Raw genomic sequence first — 20,282 nt, 5'->3', positions numbered from 1 at the left:
GTACTTTCAACTAATCCTTTTCTATCAGGTTCCCCAGTCCTCTTGGTATCCTCTTTGTCTTCCTTTGAATGTTTTCACAGTCAGTGACTGGGACAGCACAATTCTGCAGAAGTGACATACGGAAGAATGTTGATCTGGAGTCAGACAACCCCGATCAAATCCCAGTGATTCCCCTTAGTATTTTAGCGACTTTCGGCAAGTTAAGAGGCTTACATTTTCTCCTTTGTAAAATTAGGGGTTTGGACCAGATGACTTCCAAGGTTCCTTCCATCTCTAACCTATGTTTATGTGGTCCTTAAGTCCATATCCAGTCTGTTCCCAAGGCCTGTGTATGTCACCTTTGCAGCATTTCTTAAATATGCCCTCTTCTCTCCTCTCACACTGCTACCACTCTGGTGCAGACCTTCATTACCTCACGCCTGGGCTATTGCAATAGCCTGCTGGTGAGTCTTCCTGCATTAAGTTTCTCAACTCCAGTCCATCCTCCATTCAGCTAGATTCTCCTAAAGCATAGGTCTGATCATTCCCTACTCAGAAATTCAAGTAGCTCCCTAATTGCTTCCAGGATCAAATTCATAATGCTCTTGGCATTCAAAGCCCTTCAAAAATTAGCCCCGTTCTACCTTTCCAGTTTTCTTACACCTTACTCCCAACCATGTACTCTTCAATCCAATGACACTGGAGCCTCCTGGATGTTCCACAAACAAGACAATCGGTCTCTTAGCTCCAGGCATATTCTCTGGCTGCCCTCAGTTCTACCTACTGACCTCCCTGGCTTCCTTTGAGTTACAACTAAAATCCCACCATTTACAGGAAGCCTTTCCCAGCCCCTCTTAATCTAGTGCCTTCTCTCTGCTAATTATTTCTTATTTTTCCTTGATATAGTTTGCTTTATATATGTTTTTGTGTTGTCTCCACCTTTAGATCATAAACTTCTTGAGGGCAGGACTATGTTTTGCCAATTCTTATATCCCCTAGTGCCTGATCGACCTTGATTGACCAGAGGAAAGCACAATGGAGCTATTACCTTTCTTCTTCTGGATGCTGTATCTCTTTTAATGTAGCCTAAGATTGCATTACTTTTTTTGGCTACCATATTACACTATTGGCTTGCAGTGCTTACGGGGTACTAATACCCCAAGACCTTTTTCATAGAAACTATTGTATAGGCAGCTTTTTCTGCCCTGCACCTGTGCAGTGGATTTAAAACACACACATATATACATTCTCTCTCTCTCTCTCTCTCTCTCTCTCTCTCTCTCTCTCTCTCTCTCTCTCTCTCTCTTCCCCCCCCTCAAATGCAGGACTTTTACATTCCACCATTTAATTTCATCTTATTAAATTGCCACTCTAGTCTGACATTTAACATGCTTGTTATCTCACCCAGCTTCATGCCATCTGTAAGTCTTATATAAGTTTGCTATCTATGCCTTCATCCAAATTACTGCTAAAAATGTTGATTAGCCCAGCACCAAGGACAGATTCCTGGTGTAGGCCATTAGCAACCTTCATCTAACTTGACATCAAGCCGTTAATGACTCATCTGTTTTGGGGGTCTCTTCACTCAACCAGTTCTGAAACTACCTAATTATACCCTCATCTAGTGTTGAGTTTCCAATGTGTGCACTGTGGACCTTGAAGGGTGTGTGGGGCACAGAGTTACTAAAAGGGGTTCTTGAATCCATATTTATATCAAGCATTGTCACTTTGATCTGTGCTTGGTTCCAGCAAAATAGGCAGCTTATGACTTTGTATAGAATGTCTTGCACATACATGTTCTTAAAATATATGTAGATATTGTTGGGATTAATAAAATACAAATTCACTTAAAAGTGGAGCTGAATTCCCAGTACTTTTTAGTTATTGTGTATTTTCTCACTCTGAGCATACTAATAGTACATATAGTCCTATCATTTGGGAGCGGGGGTATCTATGAAATGTTTTTAAATAAAAAAAAAAAAGACAACAGCCAACACTAATTTAGTCTATCTCTCTCTATTTGTTTGACAAGAAAAGCATGAGACTTTATCAGAAGCTTTTGCTGAAATCCAGGCATACTTACTAAGTGACATTCCTCTGAATTACCAGTGACTCCTAGTAACCCTATCAATTGAATGGATAATGCAACCCTCATTTGTTCAGTGTCAATTATTTGTAAGCCACTGTGCACAAAAAAGGAAGTAGTTTGTCATGACCTGTTCTTGGGTAGTGGATAGAGAGGTAGACCTGGATTAAGGACCTGGGTTCAAATTGTGTCCCAGACACACTGGGCAAGTCACTTGTTTGCCTTATTTTCCTCATCTGTAAAACAAAGATTATAATACCACCTTTTCCCTAGGATCGAATAAAATAATATTTGTGATGTACTCTGCAAACCTTGAAGTGTTATATAAATGTTGTTAGCCATGCTGTCTCTTGGTAGCCTTTTACACAAAGACCCTTCCTCCACCAAACAAAATAAAGCATCACCTCTTTTAATGACATAAGAATAAGTATGGTTTCTCAGGACCAATACTGTTTGGATATGTTTGTGAAACGTAATTAAGAGAGCAGCCAAGAGTTAAATACAGATTAGCTGGGAGGCTTACTAGTAAAACATGTTGTACCATTAGAACTTTAGTGATTTGGCAAACACAGCTTAGACTCTAGTGTCTGTTTCAATTTGAAGAATCAATGTAAATGTTTGCAAAAACATTTTCTAAAATCAATCCCATCATATTGAGATAGGATTTTTTAAAAGCACTTAATGCAGTGCCTGGCACAGAGTAGGCATGATATAAATGCTTATTTCCTTGCCCTCCTTTTATATGCCTCGTTTTTCCCATGGGCATTTTGTTCTTTGTCTTTCACTTGTCTGTTATAAGTTTCTGTGGCAAATTTTGCCCAATAACACTAGCATTCATGGTGCAAATAAAAACTACTGTTAGAAAACATTTCTTATATTCTTATATTTCTCCTGCCCTGCGCTTTGTAGGAACTCAGAAATCTTGGTAACTAATAAGTCAACAAGAGAACATTTGGCATCTTCTGAATGGCGACTAGATTTAAATACTCAAGCGGCAATTGCCACCCTACCCTAGTGTCCTGAAAAACACAGCTTATGCATGGGAGGTTTGTGCCTTTATCTCCCTAGTACACTGCAAGAGACAGTTATGGACAGGTCCTGAGCATCCCTGTGGCCAAAGCCTGTTAGGGAGAGGCTGGAGGGTTTGAGAATCTTCATAGACCCTCAAAGCCCTATCCTTCCTTTTCCCCCAGGTATAGGAGAATAGCAGCAGATGTTGACATGACCAGCTAGAATAGGTCCAAAATTGTCATCATGGCTTGTAGTATCAGCAGCTGCCACACCCTTGTTAGGTCATTGAGGCCCAGAAAGAACCAATGCAGGCTGGGTCTATTTGATTCCTGAAACCTGATCTGGTTTCAAGTGTCTATCCCCCACATGGAACAGATTTCTCCCTCCCCCTTCTTTCCTTCTTTAAAAAGCCAACTCCCCCCCCCCCCCAGGCAGTTAATCAGACTCCATGGCATGTTGTCAAAAGGCTAGCTTACACCCACAGAAGCTGGGGAAATTCAGACCTAAAGGCTCAAGCTTCATGGCGTGCTTACCTCATGCTGTTGTGTTTAAGGTATTGCTAGGGTCACCAAACAGTGCATGATCTTAACTCACCACATGTGCTACAGTTTTGCTTTGAAACTATTTGCTGCCCTTTCCTGGGGCCCCGCCTCCATCTTCCCCCACCCCGTTTCTCTTTGTCTCTAATTATAAATGATACATTTTACTATCTTGATCTAATATGTGGATTCTGGGTCAGTATTTCTCATAAATTAGGTCTGAAAAGATTTGTTACTTCTGGGTCAAGAGATACAGCTAGAGTGTAAAGGGAAAGGGGAGGAACTGTAAACAGGGAGAAGAATGGTTCCTTGAGATTCCTTTGAGTTCCGTTCTCCCACATGTTACCAGGATTTCAACAGCTGCAGTACATTCAGAGAAGCATGTGTGTTAATATCAAAGATCACATTTCCAAAGGGCCTCTCAGAATTCATGGGTATATCCACTTACATAGACTCAGAGTAATTAAATGAGCAATTACTTTATCTGTGCTGCATGCACAAATGAGCGGCCTGCTTTGGGTGGATTTTTTTTTTTAAAGAAATCCTTTCAAATTATAGTTCTAAATGTTTTCAGAAACTTTAGTAATTTTCTTTTCTTGGGGACCAGCTTATCTCTTATCATACAACCTGATGATTCTGGTCCTAGAACAAAGTTTAACCTAATCCTAAAGTTTTCAGAATTCATTGGGCTGAAAAATGTCCACTTCCCTTTCATCCCATTCTTAATTTCCTTCACTCCTCCACCCCAAGTGTGTCTTAATTGATCTCTCTGGGCCTTAGTTTCCTCAGCTGTAAAATGAGATAATTGGACTAGATGGGCTAAGGTACCTGCGAGCTCTAATGTTCTTTTATTCTTAAGGTCTTGGAGGTCTGTCCCAAATGCCTTCCTTCTAGCCTTATCCTCTACTATTCCCTTGCATAAACTCTGGCTAGCCAAATGAGTACTACTATTCCCTCTGCCCCTGTTTCAAAGTTAACATGTTCACTATTGCTGAACCTACACTACACCGTCTTTGTGTGTAGTTTACCCAGCTCTGGCACATCTTTCAATTGAATTATCAAGAATGAACTTGAATACCTGAACATTCTGCTTTCTACTGTAGAAAGGATTCTCTCTCTCTGATTGCCTGATTCCTCTGAAAGTTTGACCATTTGACAGGGTAGGATTTGAAACACTAATATTTGTCTTAGGGATAAGTACAAATTCTCAGCCTTCCCAGCAAAATTTTGTGATGGGACCTTCTTCCGGTAGCCCTCCTCCCCTTTTCCCCCCTTGCTATGCATCTGTCCTCTCTGTGAGAACTCCAAGTGTTTGCAAGGTGTTAAATGAATAGTTGTGAATGTGGGCCTGTAGCATTCACAGGATCCTAGCATTGAGAGCTAGAGACCTCAGAGGTCATTGCATCTAAACCTCTCATTCTAAAGATGAAGAAACTGAGGCTTAGAGAAAGGAAATCATTTGTCCAAGGTTACACAGGGAAAATGTAGGAGAGCTGGAATTCAAGGCTAGATCCTTTGACCCCAGATCCAGAATTCTACATTATACTGTAGAGTCCAAAGTAACACTGTCCCTGGTATAGGCAGGAGAGGAAACAGGAGTCTCATATAGCTCTCCAATTCCAAAAGTGGTAAAGAAGTGGGAGAAATACAATAAATTGCTCCCTGCAATCCTTACATCTTACATCCTATTTATCTAAAGTGAAGCGATAGGGACAATGGAGGAAGTACCTGCTAGAAGATTTACAAATGGAAAGTCAGTTACCCTTTCTTTCTCCCCCCCACCCCCCTTTTTTTTTCCAGTGGAGCATGACAAAGAATTTTTCCACCAACGCTATCATCATCGGGAATTCAGGTTTGATCTCTCCAGGATCCCAGAGGGAGAAGCTGTGACTGCTGCTGAATTTAGGATATACAAGGATTACATTCGAGAGCGCTTTGATAATGAAACTTTCCGGATCAGTGTGTACCAGGTGCTTCAGGAGCACACAGGGAGGTGAGGCTCTCTGAATGGGAGAAGGTTTGCCCTTTGGCAGATATTGTGGGGGCTGGGTGAGAGGATGCTGACAGGCAGAGTATTGTGTGTGGTCGCCGAGTTTGCACCAAAATTTGCCACAGAAACTTATTTATCTAGAACTATTGGGAAGAAGACCATGTTAACATTTTTTAAATTCTCAAATTGCATTCAGACAGTTTACCTGTCTATTCTGTAGACAATATTATTCTGAGTGTTACTGGGGATGTGCAGTGGAGGTCATAAAGAACAGAGTTGAAGATACAGAACAGAGTTAGTTGAATTAACAAAAAACATTTGCCATTCGCCATAAAATACAAAAATTATCTGCATTTCAAGATCTGAAATTGTCAGAAATTAAAGATATAATCATAGGTCTCAGAGTTGGAAGTGGTCTTCATGGTCATTTGATCCAACATGTCTCATTCAAAAACTTAATTTCTTACTAGCGTACCATGAAAAGATACTAATTTTGAAACTAGATTCTTTTGAAATTCTAGATAGGATCCTAAAAAGCCATAAAGAGATATCATTTCTAGCTTTTTTACTCATAAAATTACAGAAATATACCAGTACTATTTGTAAATTTCAAATTAGTAGAGTTTGAATTAATAAGGTCTTACAGTATAACATGGCAATTAACTTTAGAGAGACTTGGGGGGATATGTTAAAAAGGAGCCATTCCCACCATCACCATCTCCAGAAGAGAACAGAAGTGTCTGATCCTAAAAAAACTTCCTGATTTTAAGAAGGGAGAGTTACTTTCCCCACGCCAAACTTTTTTATCCTTTTGGGAAAATTGATTCAGGGCTGGAGTGGAAAAGTACCATAGAACTGACCAGATTGACATCATTAGAGATCTCAGACATTTCTTTGGAGGTGTGATTTCTAGAACTATGGTACTCTCTGATGCAGGCTACAGTCCTTATTCCCTCTCCCACTTACAGTGTATCTTAATTGCAGCACTCTGTTAGCAAAGGCATTTAGGCACCCTAATTAACCCATACAGACCATATCTCAGTCCTCCCATTGTTTTGTTGTTTTGCATGTGCAGAATTACAAGATGAGCCATTAAACCCATTCCAAGCAATTATTAATGTATTCTCTACTCTCAGACAAATCCCTCAAAGTCCTTGAACAAGACCATATGTTTGATTTTTCTCATCTAGGCTGATTAATTGGGCCTATAAGAACCTCAAAGACCATTTATCAATAACACTCAATCAGTTCCTTTGCATGATGCCTTGCTTGCACCATTAGCCAACTGGCAGTCATAAAAGCTTGTTATAGTTTTGTTCACAAAACCTGCTTCAAAAATTTTGGTCAAGAAGTTAATACCAGGAATTTGACTGGCCTGTGTGAACACTGGGTCAGGCTCAACTCAACTGTTCTACATGTCCAGTCACTATGGGATAGACAGCACTCAGTCTTTCTTTGTATTCTCAGGGTACAGGCCCAAATTATAATAGATCTTTGCTTCTATTGGGGTTTGTTTTTAATTGCTTGAGTGCTTTCTTTCTTCCTTCCTTCCTTCCTTCTTTTCTTTCTCTTCCCTTCCTTCCTTTTTCTTTCTTCTTGTTCTTATTCTTCTCCTCCTTCTCTTTCTCCTCCTCCTCCTCCTTCTCCTCCTTCTTCTTCTTCTTCTACAGATCTTCATACCAGGAAATCCTCTTTCTTTCTTTACCCTCTACCTGCACTTTCTTTTAACCTCTTGTTGACTTCCTATGATTTCTTTTACTATCTATGCTAATTATTAAAGCTCTGAGGGTTTTGGTTCTATCCTAGATCACTTTGTCTGCCTATTTTATCCAGCTTAGGAGTCATCAGAAGGCTGCATTTATAGCCTAGGACACTGAGGCTCTGAGTCACTATTGTCTGAAGATGAATTTGGTGTCATGTGTGGCATTTCCTTGGCAAGAGGAGGCAGGAGCCAGGCATAATATGCTGCACATTGATGTGCAGCTCTGCTCCAAGATTACTTGGGTATGAGAAGTGCTCCTTTGGGACCCATTCCTTTGCCTGGGATTCCTGCCTCTGAGCTTTACAAGCTTAAGGCCTCCAAAGGTAAATCTGCCTGGGTCTTGGAGAAAGGAATGGCTTACAAGTAATTTTCCAGGAGTGATCTTTTTTCTGAAGCCAAATAATCCTCTTTTTTGATACCTCACTAGATGCTGCATCTCTGAGTGAAGATAATGAGGAACTTCAAGCCAATCTTCCTGTTCCCTTAGCCCTCCCCTTTGCTCCTACCCGATTGGGCTGTACTCCTAAACTTTTCAATTATAACTGAGTCTCAATTAGTGTGGATAATGAATCTTGTGACATGCTATTTATTCACTTTCTTGCGCATATTTGCTTTGGACTGGAACCAGTGACCATACTTTACATAATCACAACTTCAAATAGTATGAATTCAAATACATGTGATCACTTCAGGAGGAATTAGTTGTTCACACTAATGGGGACCTGACTGAACAGCTAACAGAAAGAGACCTTTAAACCACTTCAGCTTCCCAAAGTCCTAACCTTTGTGTAAAAGGGTTTTCTATTTCCCCACCCCCAGCAATTGGCCCAAAAACATGCTAGGAACCTGACCGTTTTTGTCATCTGTGAAGCTTAGGTCATGCTGTGAAGGTGATTCCTAGCAATAGAGTCCGTGACCATGAAAACCTCAGGCCTCTTTGCACTGCTCCCCTTGTCTGCTTGTCCCTGCTCTCTTGTGCCTTTCTGCTTTAGCCAGGGGAGCAGTCTAGCTCATTAGCTGCAGAAGGCACGCAGTGTGCTGACGGAGGTTTCATGACTGGGCCGCACAGCTGTAGAAGAGCTGGAGCATCTGGCTCTCTGGCTAACCTTTGTATCCGCTCCACGAAAGCCTTGGGGATGCTTTGGGATTAAGCGGCTTTGGATCTGGCTGCATTGTCTCTTCCCTCATGGGGGTCACTTTCCTTTGACTCCTCTTGATCTTCTATCCAGATAAAATTCCGATAATAAGTCCTTGTGGATGCGTTCCAGGCCTAGCGCTTTTCTGCTGCTCATTAAGGTAAGGACACAGACTCAGACAGGCTGGACCAGACGAGACCAGGCTAGAGTGGGGAGGGAGGAGGGTCCTGATGAAACTGCAGTGTAAATTAGGAATGAGAACTCTGGGCCATTGGCAGCAGTCCTGGCCCCATGATGGGGGGGGGGGGGGGGGGAAGGGGAGGCAGAGGTTCCACCAGAGAATGGATGAAGAATGGAAAGTGATAGGGGAAAGCTGGACCATACACTGGACATTGTTGTTCTAAATCCAGACTACAGATTGAGAAAAAGTCAAGTGGGATCATAGACTTAAAACTGGTGGCCTTCGAGAACATGGAGTCCATCCCCATGATAGGATCACAGAATTCAAGCTAGAAGGGCCCTTAGAGACCATTTTTATTTTATGAGTGGGAAAACTGGGGCTTAAAAAGGCCAAGTGACTTTTCCAGAGTCACACAGCCAGTCTGTGCCTAAGGTTCAAGTCCAATGTTCTTACCACCTGGCCACCTTTACCTGTTTTGCAGATGAGAAAACTGAGGTCCAGAGAGGTCAAATAACACATAGGTTGTAGGAAAGTGTTTGGACTCTAGACTTTCTGGACTCTCAGGAACCTGGGGGTTTATTCACTGCCGAGTCTGGATTTTTCTAGATCAGGGTGACTATTTCAGAGCCAGAATTGGGGTGAGGAGACAGTGTAAGTGTTATTAGAAAAGAGGAGAAACACAAAACTCAGTCAGATGCTATTAACCTTTTAATTCCCTGTATTAGGTACTGCCCATCCTTTCATCCCTGAAGCTTCTTAAGCATTTTACATGCTCTCCTTCACTTGTCTGTAGCTTCATCTGGGTAGAATGTGGCATTTCCTTCATAGCTGTGCTCCAAAAGCCTCCTAGGGACAGGATATTTGATCCAGCTGAAAGGGGCAGGAGGACATCTGGGCAGCAGATACGACCCTGGTGACACTGCAGAATCCACCAGTAAGGGTTTCCCTTGGTCCAAGGATGAAGTCGTGCAACAACTGGGCCTGCTGAAGGCCAAATGATCCTTGGCAGTTGGATGAAAAAGTTGCCATAGTTGTTCTAGAGAACCAAGTCCTTTCCCTTAGACTCCCACCAAAATCAGGGTAAGTTCAGAGTAAAGTCATGAGGAGTGCAGGACCACTCCTGGTCTTGGCATTCAGAACACAAGTCAAATCTAGAAAATTTCTTTTCTGACATTCTAAGAAACTAGCATGTCTCCAATATACACTATGAATAGGGGAGGGAAGAATAGAAACTAAAATTGGCTGACCTCTCCCTTCAGCCTAACAGTAAGTAATAGGAACGAAGGATTAGAGATGAAACAAAAGTCCTCTGTCTCAGGAGATAATGACAGAGAAGCTTACACCACCCAGGGTGTAACTAACAATACAGACAGCTGCCTTCCCCAGGGGCACCGAGCTACTGGTCAGGAAGTAGAGGGGTTGGACCGGATTGATTTGTTTTATTCCTTGTACTCATCTACCCAAGGTGCCAGCATTTTACCTCCCCCACCCCTACCCCAGGTAAATGAGATGGGCAAACCAAGGAACTCCTCCAGGGAGGCAAGAAGCAGCTATCAACCTTCTCTGTTTAGCTACAAATGAATACAGGATCACCCTTTTGCTTGAAAAATAAGTCTGTTTATTGCAAGTAAATATTTAACATGTTCATTAAATCTGTGTGTGTGTGTATGTATGTATGTATGTATGTATTTGGGCTCTAATCAGGTAAGAGACCTCAGTTGAACCAGTCTCTTACTCATACTTCCAAATAGAATAGGGTGAGGGAGAAGTCAATATAATGTCCATTTTGAAGCTTTAAATTAGAATGTATATGGCCCTCACTTATGATAACATTCTTGGCTGAAATATCTTCAGCGGTAGAGGATTTTAACCTGCAGTCCATGAACTTGTTTTAAAATATGTATTCTGATAACTGTATTTCAATGTAATTGGTTTGCTTTGTAATCCTATGCATTTTATTTTATTATTCATTTTAAAATATTCTTCTGAGAAGAGGTCCATAGACTTCATCAGATTGCCAAAAGGATCCATGACACAAAAGGGGTTAAGAACCCTAGTCCATAGCATAAAAAATACTTAATTGCCACATCTAATGGCCTTTTCTCAGGTCCCTTCCTTCTTGACCTCAGCAGCTTTCCACATGGTTGACTACCTTCTCCTCTCTGGATTTTTGTAGCGTTGTACCTTTGGTTCTCTTCCTACCTGAAAGACAGACCCTTCTTGGGTTCCTTTGTTGGATCTTTCTCTGTTATATCCTCTAACAGTGGGTTTACTCCCAAAGGCTTTTGTTTTCTGGGTCCTCTTTTTTCTCTCTGTGCCCTTTCCCTTGGGGATCTTATCCCATCCCTTGGGTTCAATGATCATCTTTCTACAGATGAGTCCTGGTTCTATATATCTAGCTCTTCTGAGCTCCAGTCTTACATTATCAGCTACTGTAAATTTTGAGACTAATGCTTTCAAGACCTCTCGAACTCTCCATGTCCAAAACAGAGTTCATTTTCTTTCCCATCAAACCTGCCCCTTTTCTAAATTCCATATTTTTGTTGAGAGCACTTCATCCAGGTTTGCATTCCCAGCTCCTCGCTCTCATTCACCCTCCATAGCTGATCAGCTGTTAAATCTTAATGATTTACATTTCATATATTTTTGTGTATTTTCTCTTCTTTCTATTCACAGAGCCACCATCCCAATTCAAGACCTCATCACCTTTCTCTTAGACTATCAAAATAGTTTTTTCATTGGTCCGATCCATCCTCCACACAGCCCCCAAAATGATTTTCCTAAAGCACTAGTCTGACTGTCTCACCTACCTCCAAAATAAATTCTCATGGCTCTCTCTTTTTTTTTTTTTTTTAAGCAATCAGGGTTAAGTAACTTGCTCAAGGTTACACGGCCAGGTATTTCTGGGTGTGGTGCTGAGTATCTGAGCCCGGATTTGATCCCCAGGTCAGCCGGACACTGGAGCCGGTGCTCTTACTTGCTGAGCCACCTGGCCACCCCTAAGCAATCGGGGTTAAGTAACTTGCTCAAGGTTACACGGCCAGGTATTTCTGGGTGGGTGCTAAGTGTCTGAGCCTGGGATTCGATCCCCAGGTCATCCCGACACTGGAGCCGGTGCTCTTACTCTCTGTGTGGCCGCCCCTTCTCATGGCTCTCTTATGGCCCCTAGGATTAAATATCAACTACTTTGGTATTTACAGCTCTTCACAATCTGGCACATTTTTAATCTTTATTGTATTCTAATACATTATTTCTCTCCATGCACTATATGGTCCAGCCACACTGGTCTCCTTGCTGTTCCACACATAGGTTACTCCAACTCCCATCTATATTCTTTTTATACATCGTGTCCCTTGTGGCTGAAATGCTCTTCTTCCCCTCCTCCTCTCCGACCTCCTGGCTTCCTTCAAGTCCCAGGTTACATGCCACCTTCTGCAGGTGACCTTTCCCATCCTCCCAGCTGCTAGAGCCTACTCTTTGAAGGTTACCTGTATCTATTTTGGTTTTACTTGGTTCTACCTATATATGCACATTTTGTCTCTTTATTAGAACATAACCTTCTTGGGGACAGGTGCTGGGAGTGTTTTTGCTTTTTTCTTTGTATCACTAAAACCTAGCAGAATGCCTGGCCCATTGGAAACCCTTAGTAAATGCTTGTTGACCAACAGACCAGGAATTCTCCAAGAAGCCAAGTCAATGCTGTTTCTCCCTCCCCAGCTGGAGAAGTAAAAACATAGAATTGTAGGGCTTTAAAGTTGGATGGGACTTTAGAGATTATCTCAGTCAACCACCTCATTTTACAGAAGAGAAAACAGTGCAGGTCCTCCCAACTCTAGGCTTTCTGGTATATAGTCTATTACCCTTTTTTGGGGGAGAGGGGGTGCAAATCTCAGACTTAAATAATGAGTTAGTGAGTACTTGTTGTGTGTGAGGCAAACAGACCAGTGGAGGCAGGTGATAACATTGAACAATGCAATCCTGGCTTTTAGGAGTTTAGTTTAGTGGGAGAGCTGAAACTTACAGGACAACTCACATTTCTATAGAGTTGTAAAGTTTATAAAGTGATTTTCTCACAATGAACCCTAAAAGGCAGGTAATGTGAGTATTATTCCTCTAATTTTATAGATGAAGGAAATAAAGCACAGAAAAAACAAGGGATGTCTCCTCAAGGACGCTTAGCTAGAAAGTGTCAGAGCTAGAATTTGAACCTGTCTCTCCTGACCCCTAAATGCAGCACTCTTTCCCTCCTACCATAGTGTCTCTAGGAGAAGAATTTGCATGGTGGGGCTCACAGGTGCTAAGTGAGTCACTCTTAGGATAAGGGCTCTGTGAGTTCAGTGTAAGGGAAGGCGATTTTCAGCTACAAAGGTCAAGGAAGACCTCACAGGGAAGGTAGGAACTGAGCTGAGCCTTGAAGAATGAATGACTTAAGGCTTTGAACAAATGGAAGGAGGTTCCTAAGGGGGTTCTAGGTGGATTGTCAGAGACAGGAAAGGGCATGGTGTGTTGGTGAGGGAGAACAGGCTGACTGCCCCAAGTGATTTATTTTGAGCTGGTTTTGCTGCCCCATCAGTAGCCACCATTGACCACATTTAGGGTAAGTGTAGTAGGGGAGAAAAGCTGAGCTGTCTGGGTGAGATCACTCTGTATGTTTGTATGGTGCTGTCTCTTCCCTTAGTACAATGGCACCCAGGGGACTGGGAGGAGGCAAAGAGAAAGTGGGGAGAATGAGTACAGAACACACATGTGGTGGCAAATGTGAAAAAGAACCCCTTGAGAACTTTTATCCTTCCATGTAGAATGCACTGAGGCCAAGAAATAATATGGATCCAAATGAATTGGGACATTTCCTGTGGATTCAAATTGGCTTAGTCCACCTGGAGGTGGTATTTTAGGCATTTTTCATATTTCCTAATGGAAAAAAAAAATTGGTTAATTCACTTCGAGTGCTGACTGAACAAGGAACTGCTGTGGTGGAGATAGAAAGATTAAAAAAAAGGAAGAAATTGTAAAGGGGAGAGAAATCTCTTCTATTTACTGAAGGGTGTATCTGTCTCCTTTGCCCCAATTATTCCCCACTGAATTTGACTTCCAGAGGGTATCTATGAGAATGATGGTTCAGCGCTCCCATCTAACTCCCACAAAAAGCCTGGGCTAGTCTAGAATTCCAGACCCGTTGGATCTAGCTTTGGCTCCTCTCCTCACCTGCCTCATGAAAGCAACTTCCCCTTTCTGGGCCTTGATGGCTTCTTCTGTAAAATGAAGGTGACAGTTCAATTAGATGAACTCTTATGGCGTCTTTTCCAGCTCTGACATTCTATTCTCCTGCGCCTCGGCTTTTCTGGTGGGTGTGTGGGAATCAATTTACCAACCTTTGACCCCCATCCTATTTGCCATCTCCCCTGGGGCCTCTGGTTTTCAGTTCTACTCTTAGACTTTCCCTGCCCCTCCCATTAACATTAGGACCTTTTAAAAGACCAAGAAGAGAGCACATTTCAAAGTAACCAGCCAGTTATCACAGAGGAGCTAATGTGACATTTGGAGGGCTCAAGAGGACCCCATCAAAAGGGCAGGCTCACTTACTTTCCTTGAAGGCTGCAAGCTTCAGTAACTCCTCTTCTTGGGGGGTGGGGGTGGGGTGGGGAAGGACAACCTGTGGAGTGCCTCATTAGAACTCAAGCTGAACTGAAAGCATCTGTGTGTCACTTGAGAAACCTTGCTCATCACTGGCACTGGGGAGTGGGGTGGAGGGGCACTTGTTCTGTGATTTAGCAGACTCGTATTCTGCTCTGTCTAGCTGGGCCCTGATGGATAGGCATGCTAGAGAGGTGCATGTGTACAGTCAGGCATGTAGAGGAGATGAGGAAAATCCCTCCCCCCTCTCCTGGGTCTCAGCTTCCTCATCTGTAAAATGATGATTGCTAAGCTCCCTCCCCGTTCTTTTTTTTTTTTTTTTTTTTAATATTTTTAAGCAATCGGGGTTAAGTAACTTGCTCAAGGTTACACGGCCAGGTGTTTCTGGGTGGGTGCTAAGTGTCTGAGCCCGGGATTCGATCTCTAGGTCTTCTCAAGACTGGAGCCGGTGCTCTTACTTGCTGTGCTACCTGGCCGCCCCTCCCCGTTCTAATATGCTTTGAAACTTGGTCCTGATGATGCCATGCAGTTACAGGGCTCTGTGTCCTATAGAAAGGGATCTAAACTCTCAGGATCTCAGTTACTCATCTGTAAAATGAGGGGTTTGGAGTAGATGACCTCTACGCCTCTTTTGGCTCTAAATCTATGATCCCACATCAGCTTTGACTGTGAATTCTAATGATAGGGTCACCCTTTTGTTTCTCATTTAGGAATCATTTTCAGAGTTGTTTTGCAGAGATATACCTGTCTTGGTGTGTCTCTCTTTCCAGGAATTTATTTGTGTCTGTGAAAGGTAGCTGATTTAAAGAGTTTCTTGCAGAAAAAAAGAAGAAATATAGAAGCTTTAAAGTTTCTCCAAAAACTCAAGCTTTAGAAAGGTCCTTTATTTAGCATTGAAACACTTGTATCACGAGAACACAGGGATATTGATCTCTGGAAATATTAGTCAGAAACATGATATTTGGATCTGGGGAAATCACTTAACATTTCCTCACTCAAGTCTATTCCCCTCAGATTCTCTTATCTGATCACAAAATTTCAAAATATCCAAACTGGAAGACCTTCTAAAGATTCTAGTCCAAATTATTCATTTTAAATAGGAGGAAACAGGTGGGGAAGTGACTTGCTCAAGGTCACACACAGCGTGAGTGTCAGAACTGTAGACCTATGAGGTAGGTGAGGTGAGTAAGGAAGGGCAACTCAGGTGCTCTGCTTTTTGGATGAGGAAACTGAGGTGTTCTTATCCCATGCCATACAGCTGTAAATTAGGACCAGAGGCAGGGATGTGGATCCATGAACTTAAGGTCCCCTGATTCTTGCCTGGTATTTTATTCTCCAATGTCTCATTCAGGAGGAAAAATTGTTCAAGTCTGAGGGTCTTGTCCTATCTTCTATGTCATGCATTGATGGTGGCATAGCCCTCAGGGCTTTCAGCCGTCTGGTATAGCAGGTCTTCTAATACGTAACTGGCTCTTTCAGAACTGAAACTGGAGACTAGTTTTCAAAAGCTTTATTCAATGTCTAACTGAGCCCAATTTCCAAAAAGTGAAAATTACCCATAATTATAATACTTTTCAATTCCATGGAGGTTTTCCTCTGATTGTTATAATTATATTTGCTGTTTGAGTGCCAACAGGACACACAATAGCAGACTGGGCTCTCCTGCTCGCTGGGGGAGAATTACCCTGTACTTACTTGATATTTGCAATCAGAATGTCCCCTTTATTTATTTTATAACAAATGTTGGTAGAATTTACTTTTATGTTAAAGGCTTGTGGTCTATGCATCTTGATTGAGAATTTAATTCTGAAAGCATTTTGAACTTAGAATTCAACTTGTCTATAGAAGGCTATTTTTCCAAATGCATTAACATCTGCATTTCATATCAGAGCCCTGTAATTGGTTCAACTTTTTGGCAGGAGGTAAAGAGAATTAATATTTTTCAGTTCCCTCATAAGCAGTCATCTGTAGCAGAGTACTATGCAAATCTTACATACCAGTATGTGCAAGGGTTATCAATAAAGATTATCATTAAATCTAGACTGACCAAGAGTGTTCAAGTGTTTGACTCATTTAGCAAAGTTGTGCTGATATTTCAAATTAAGGTCAGGAATAGGGTTCCCGAGGCTTGATGAGGGGCAAAGGACCTTAAAAAAAAAGTTCCTTTCCATTCCCTCAGTCAACACCCTAGTCCATGCCCTTATTACCTCATGCCTGGACTATTACAATAGTCTCCTCACTGGTTTCCCCCACCTCCAGTCACTCCCTTCTCCATACTGCCAGATTGCTTTAAAATTTTGCTTTGATCATGTCACTCCTTTGCTCAAAAGCCTTCAATGGTTCCCCATTGCCTACAGGATAGAGTGTAGATTCAGACGAAGCTCTCCATGGCCTGACCCCAACCGCCCTGATTTCCCCCACCTACAGTAGTACCTCTTTGAATGTGTATAGCACTGATTGTGACCTGTATGTTATGTAAGGAAGGAGGAAAAAGTGGGAACTCTCAAATAGTAATGGGAGGTGTCCTGGCATAATGGGAAAAGAAATAGACTAGGAAACAGGAGACACAGATTCTAGTCATGACTTTCCTACTAATTAGCTGTTTGACCTTGGGCAGATTACTTCACTTCTCTGGGATTCAGGTTAAAATAAGGGGGTGGAAAAATAGTCCCTTCCAACTACAAAATTCTCAATTCATTAAATCATGTAAAAAGGAACAGGTGGCAAAAAAACATTTTTTTTTAGTACGTTTAATGTGGTTGGAATCTTCTTGTAGCACAGCTTGGTACATGATTTCAGAAATACCCTGGGCCAAGTTATGTCCCTGTGGACATAACTTCATCTAGTCAAGGGATTCTAAACTTTTGTTTGTGTCACGGGCCCCTTTGACAGTTTGGTGAAGCCAAGAGACCCCCTTCGTAAAGTTTTCAAATACATATAATAAAATACACAGGATTGTAAAGGAAGTCAAAGGTTAGTGAAAATAAAGATGTAATTTTTTCCTCATCCAAGTTCATGGACCTCATTTAATCTATCCATGGACTCATTTAGGGGTCTGTGGACTCCACATGTGTTAACAGATTGAGGCAACTAGTTGGTATACAGTGTATGGAGGGCTGGGCCTGGAGTTAGGGAGACTTGGGTTCAAATTCAGCCTTAGACACTAGCTGTGTGACCCTGGGCAAGTTACTTAACTTCTTCCTGCATCAGTTTCCTCGACTGTAAAATGGGTCTAGATAACACCTACCTCTCAGGGTTGTTATGAGGCTTAAATGAGGTAACATTTGTAAAGCTCTTAGCACAGTGCCTGGCAGACAGTAGGCACTCAATAAATGCTTATTCCTTTCCCCTTTACTCCCCCCCCCCAACAGCTTATAAAACAGGTGTTAGCAATGACCAACCACAATTCCAGAAAACTCATGATGAAACGTGTTGCTCATCTCCCACCTCCAGAAAGAACAGTGATGGACTCAGAGTGCAGATTGAGACTTTTTTTTTTGGACATAGCCAATTCAGGAATTTGTTTTGTTTGACCATACATGTCTGTAACATGTTTAGTTTTCTTACTTTCTTAATGGGAGGTGGGGTGGATAGGAAGAGAGGTGAGAGAAAGAGAATTTAGAGCTGAAAATAAAATTGAATTTTAAAAATGAAAAAGAAAACCACATTAAACCTTTCCGTTAACACTGTTCTAGTAGGATTCCAAGGTGTTTTCACTGACTATATCCTTAACTTTCTTTTCCAAATCTCCCACACCTTAGGAGTAAACTAACTCACATTCTCACCTGCCATCTCTTTTCAGTATTAGTCTTCCTAGACTCCCTAATGGAAGCTTCTTGAGGGCAGAGACTATTCCATTTTTATCTCTGTATCCTTAGTATCTGGCCGGGTGCCTGCCAGGTCACAGGTACTAGATGAATGATGTATGAATGAATGGTCCTCACTGGGTGGGAATATCCCTTACTTCTTCCTCATCCTTTTACCTTTTGCTCTCCTGTCAGATCCCATCCCACTTCCTAAGCCACAAATAAGCTGCCAAAATTCATTCTCTGCTTTTCCTGTTTCTATACCAGAACCTACCTCCTGGGGTTAGTTATTGTGAAGATCAAATGAGAAAATATTTGTAAAGTGCTTAGCACACAGTAGGCCCTATAGAAATAATTATTCCTTCCCTCCCTTCCCCCTTTCCTCAGCTAATTTCAGATCTTATTGGCCTCTCCCATTCTCAGTTCAGACATTTATTAGTATCAGTATGTGTGTAGCATTATATTGGACTCCTTCCTTTTCCTCATCTGAGTTCCATTTTCTGGCTTCTATCATTGTTATAACAACTTGGAATCAAGCAACACCCCCTCTTTTGTCCTTTTGTGTGTTTTCATCTGAGGATTTCATTTGACTTACACTTATTTCCTTCAAGTTATATAATTCTTAAATTTGGTGTGGCATTTTAAAAAAAAGTCAGAAAATGATGCTTGAAATTGTCTATGTATCTATCTCGGTGTGTTTATTCCCTTAGAGTATATTTGAAAGATCCTAAACTTACTTTACTTCTATTTTGGTCAAGAAGTGGAGTCACTGGAGGAAAGGGGGCGATGAGGAAAAAAAAATATGAGGAGGGAACAGTCTTGGAGTCCACATTTCCCTATCCACCCACCTCTGCAAATGCCCAAAGTGGACAGCTGATCAGCTAGTAATTTTCTTCTGTGGCATTTCAGAGGCTTCCTGGTTCCACCCGCAGGGCCAAGTGTTTTTTTTTTGGGGGGGAATCCCACAGATCTTTAAGTTTCACCACAAATATGTCCCAGAGTGCAGAAATCAGCAGCTTGGCTCACCTCTCGTTATCAGATTTCTTGTATGGGTTGAGGCTTAGGTTGAGTGGAGTAAGAAGGGTCTCTGGTCTTACAGAAATTCTATGGCCTGAACTCTGGAATCTTAAATCAGGCAAAGAGGTCAGATTCAAAAACCATATTCAAGCCTGCTATCTCTTCTCCAGCTGCCTGTTCCTGCTGCCTGCTCAGCTCCCTCTCCTCCTGGTTTCCCCTGGCTTCTCCAACCTTTCTCTTTGTGGCCACATGTGTTGGCCAGCATCTTGGCTCTGTTGAAAGGAAGGGAAGAGAAGAGAGGGAAAATGGAGAGGCTGAGGACAGTTAAAAAACTGGGAAATTCTTGGACACTTCGGGGCCAACTCCAACTTATTTGGCTGTTACCAAGTCCCACAGCAGTCTGCTGCATGATTGTAGGATGGGACTGTATGACACATTCTGAGGGAGAGCTGCCAAGGATTCCAGGAGATGTTTTCTGTGTGTGGTTTAGGGCAGAGTTTACCAGCTTAGCTTGTTAGTACACATGAGTGCCTTTTGAAGGCCTCACTGGAATGGGCAGCAAATGGGGCTTTCCCCATGACTCTGGCTCCTGCTCTTGTACCTCTTCACCCCACACAGACTGGAGCCCGACCACTCCCGTCAATCTCTCCTTCCACCAGAAGCCAGCTGAAGGTCACCCCATATTTCCAGTGTGGATACCCTTCAGGTACCTATGGGAACACTCTGACTTCCTTTCACTTTACCTACCCCTTATTCCAATTAAGTCATGAATATTGATGGATTCCATCCTCTTTCCTCTCTTTTATTTGGTCTCAGTTGTTAAAGTTAAAATGTATACCTTTTAAAAGGCCTACTTCTGTGCTCTTCCCTCTGTTCTTTTTTCTTAACTCCACTGTTTTTGTCAGCTTCCCAGGGGTGGGAAATCTGTGGTCTCAAGGCCGCATGTGACCCTCTAGGTCCTCTGGTGCAGCCTTTCAACGGAGTCCAAGTTTTACAGAACAAATCCTTTTATTAAGAGGATTTGTTCTGTGAAGTTTGGTTTCAGTCATTCACTTGGGAATTTGAGGCAGCGGACTTCTGCTTAGGCTATAGGTTACTATATAAGACTTAAGGAAGGATGGGCACATCTGCTTCCATGCAA

The 20,282-nt window shown here is 42.1% G+C and overlaps 1 protein-coding gene across 1 annotated transcript in view; it reads left to right on the top strand.

Annotated features, from left to right (window-relative positions):
* BMP7 (bone morphogenetic protein 7) overlaps positions 1-20,282 on the top strand; it is a 97,302-nt gene that overhangs the window by 41,308 nt on the left and 35,712 nt on the right. The window contains exon 3 of the mRNA XM_069072461.1: positions 5,416-5,608. Coding sequence (XP_068928562.1) covers positions 5,416-5,608 — 193 coding nt within the window. The remainder of the gene's footprint in view (positions 1-5,415; positions 5,609-20,282) is intronic.

Source organism: Petaurus breviceps, unplaced genomic scaffold, assembly GCF_028583685.1.
Source record: "Petaurus breviceps papuanus isolate PSGF00001 unplaced genomic scaffold, PetGlider_PUasm1.0 90847, whole genome shotgun sequence".
NCBI lineage: Eukaryota > Metazoa > Chordata > Mammalia > Diprotodontia > Petauridae > Petaurus > Petaurus breviceps.
Note: the sequence above shows the minus strand (reverse complement) of the source record. Positions and strands in the feature narration are given on the sequence as shown.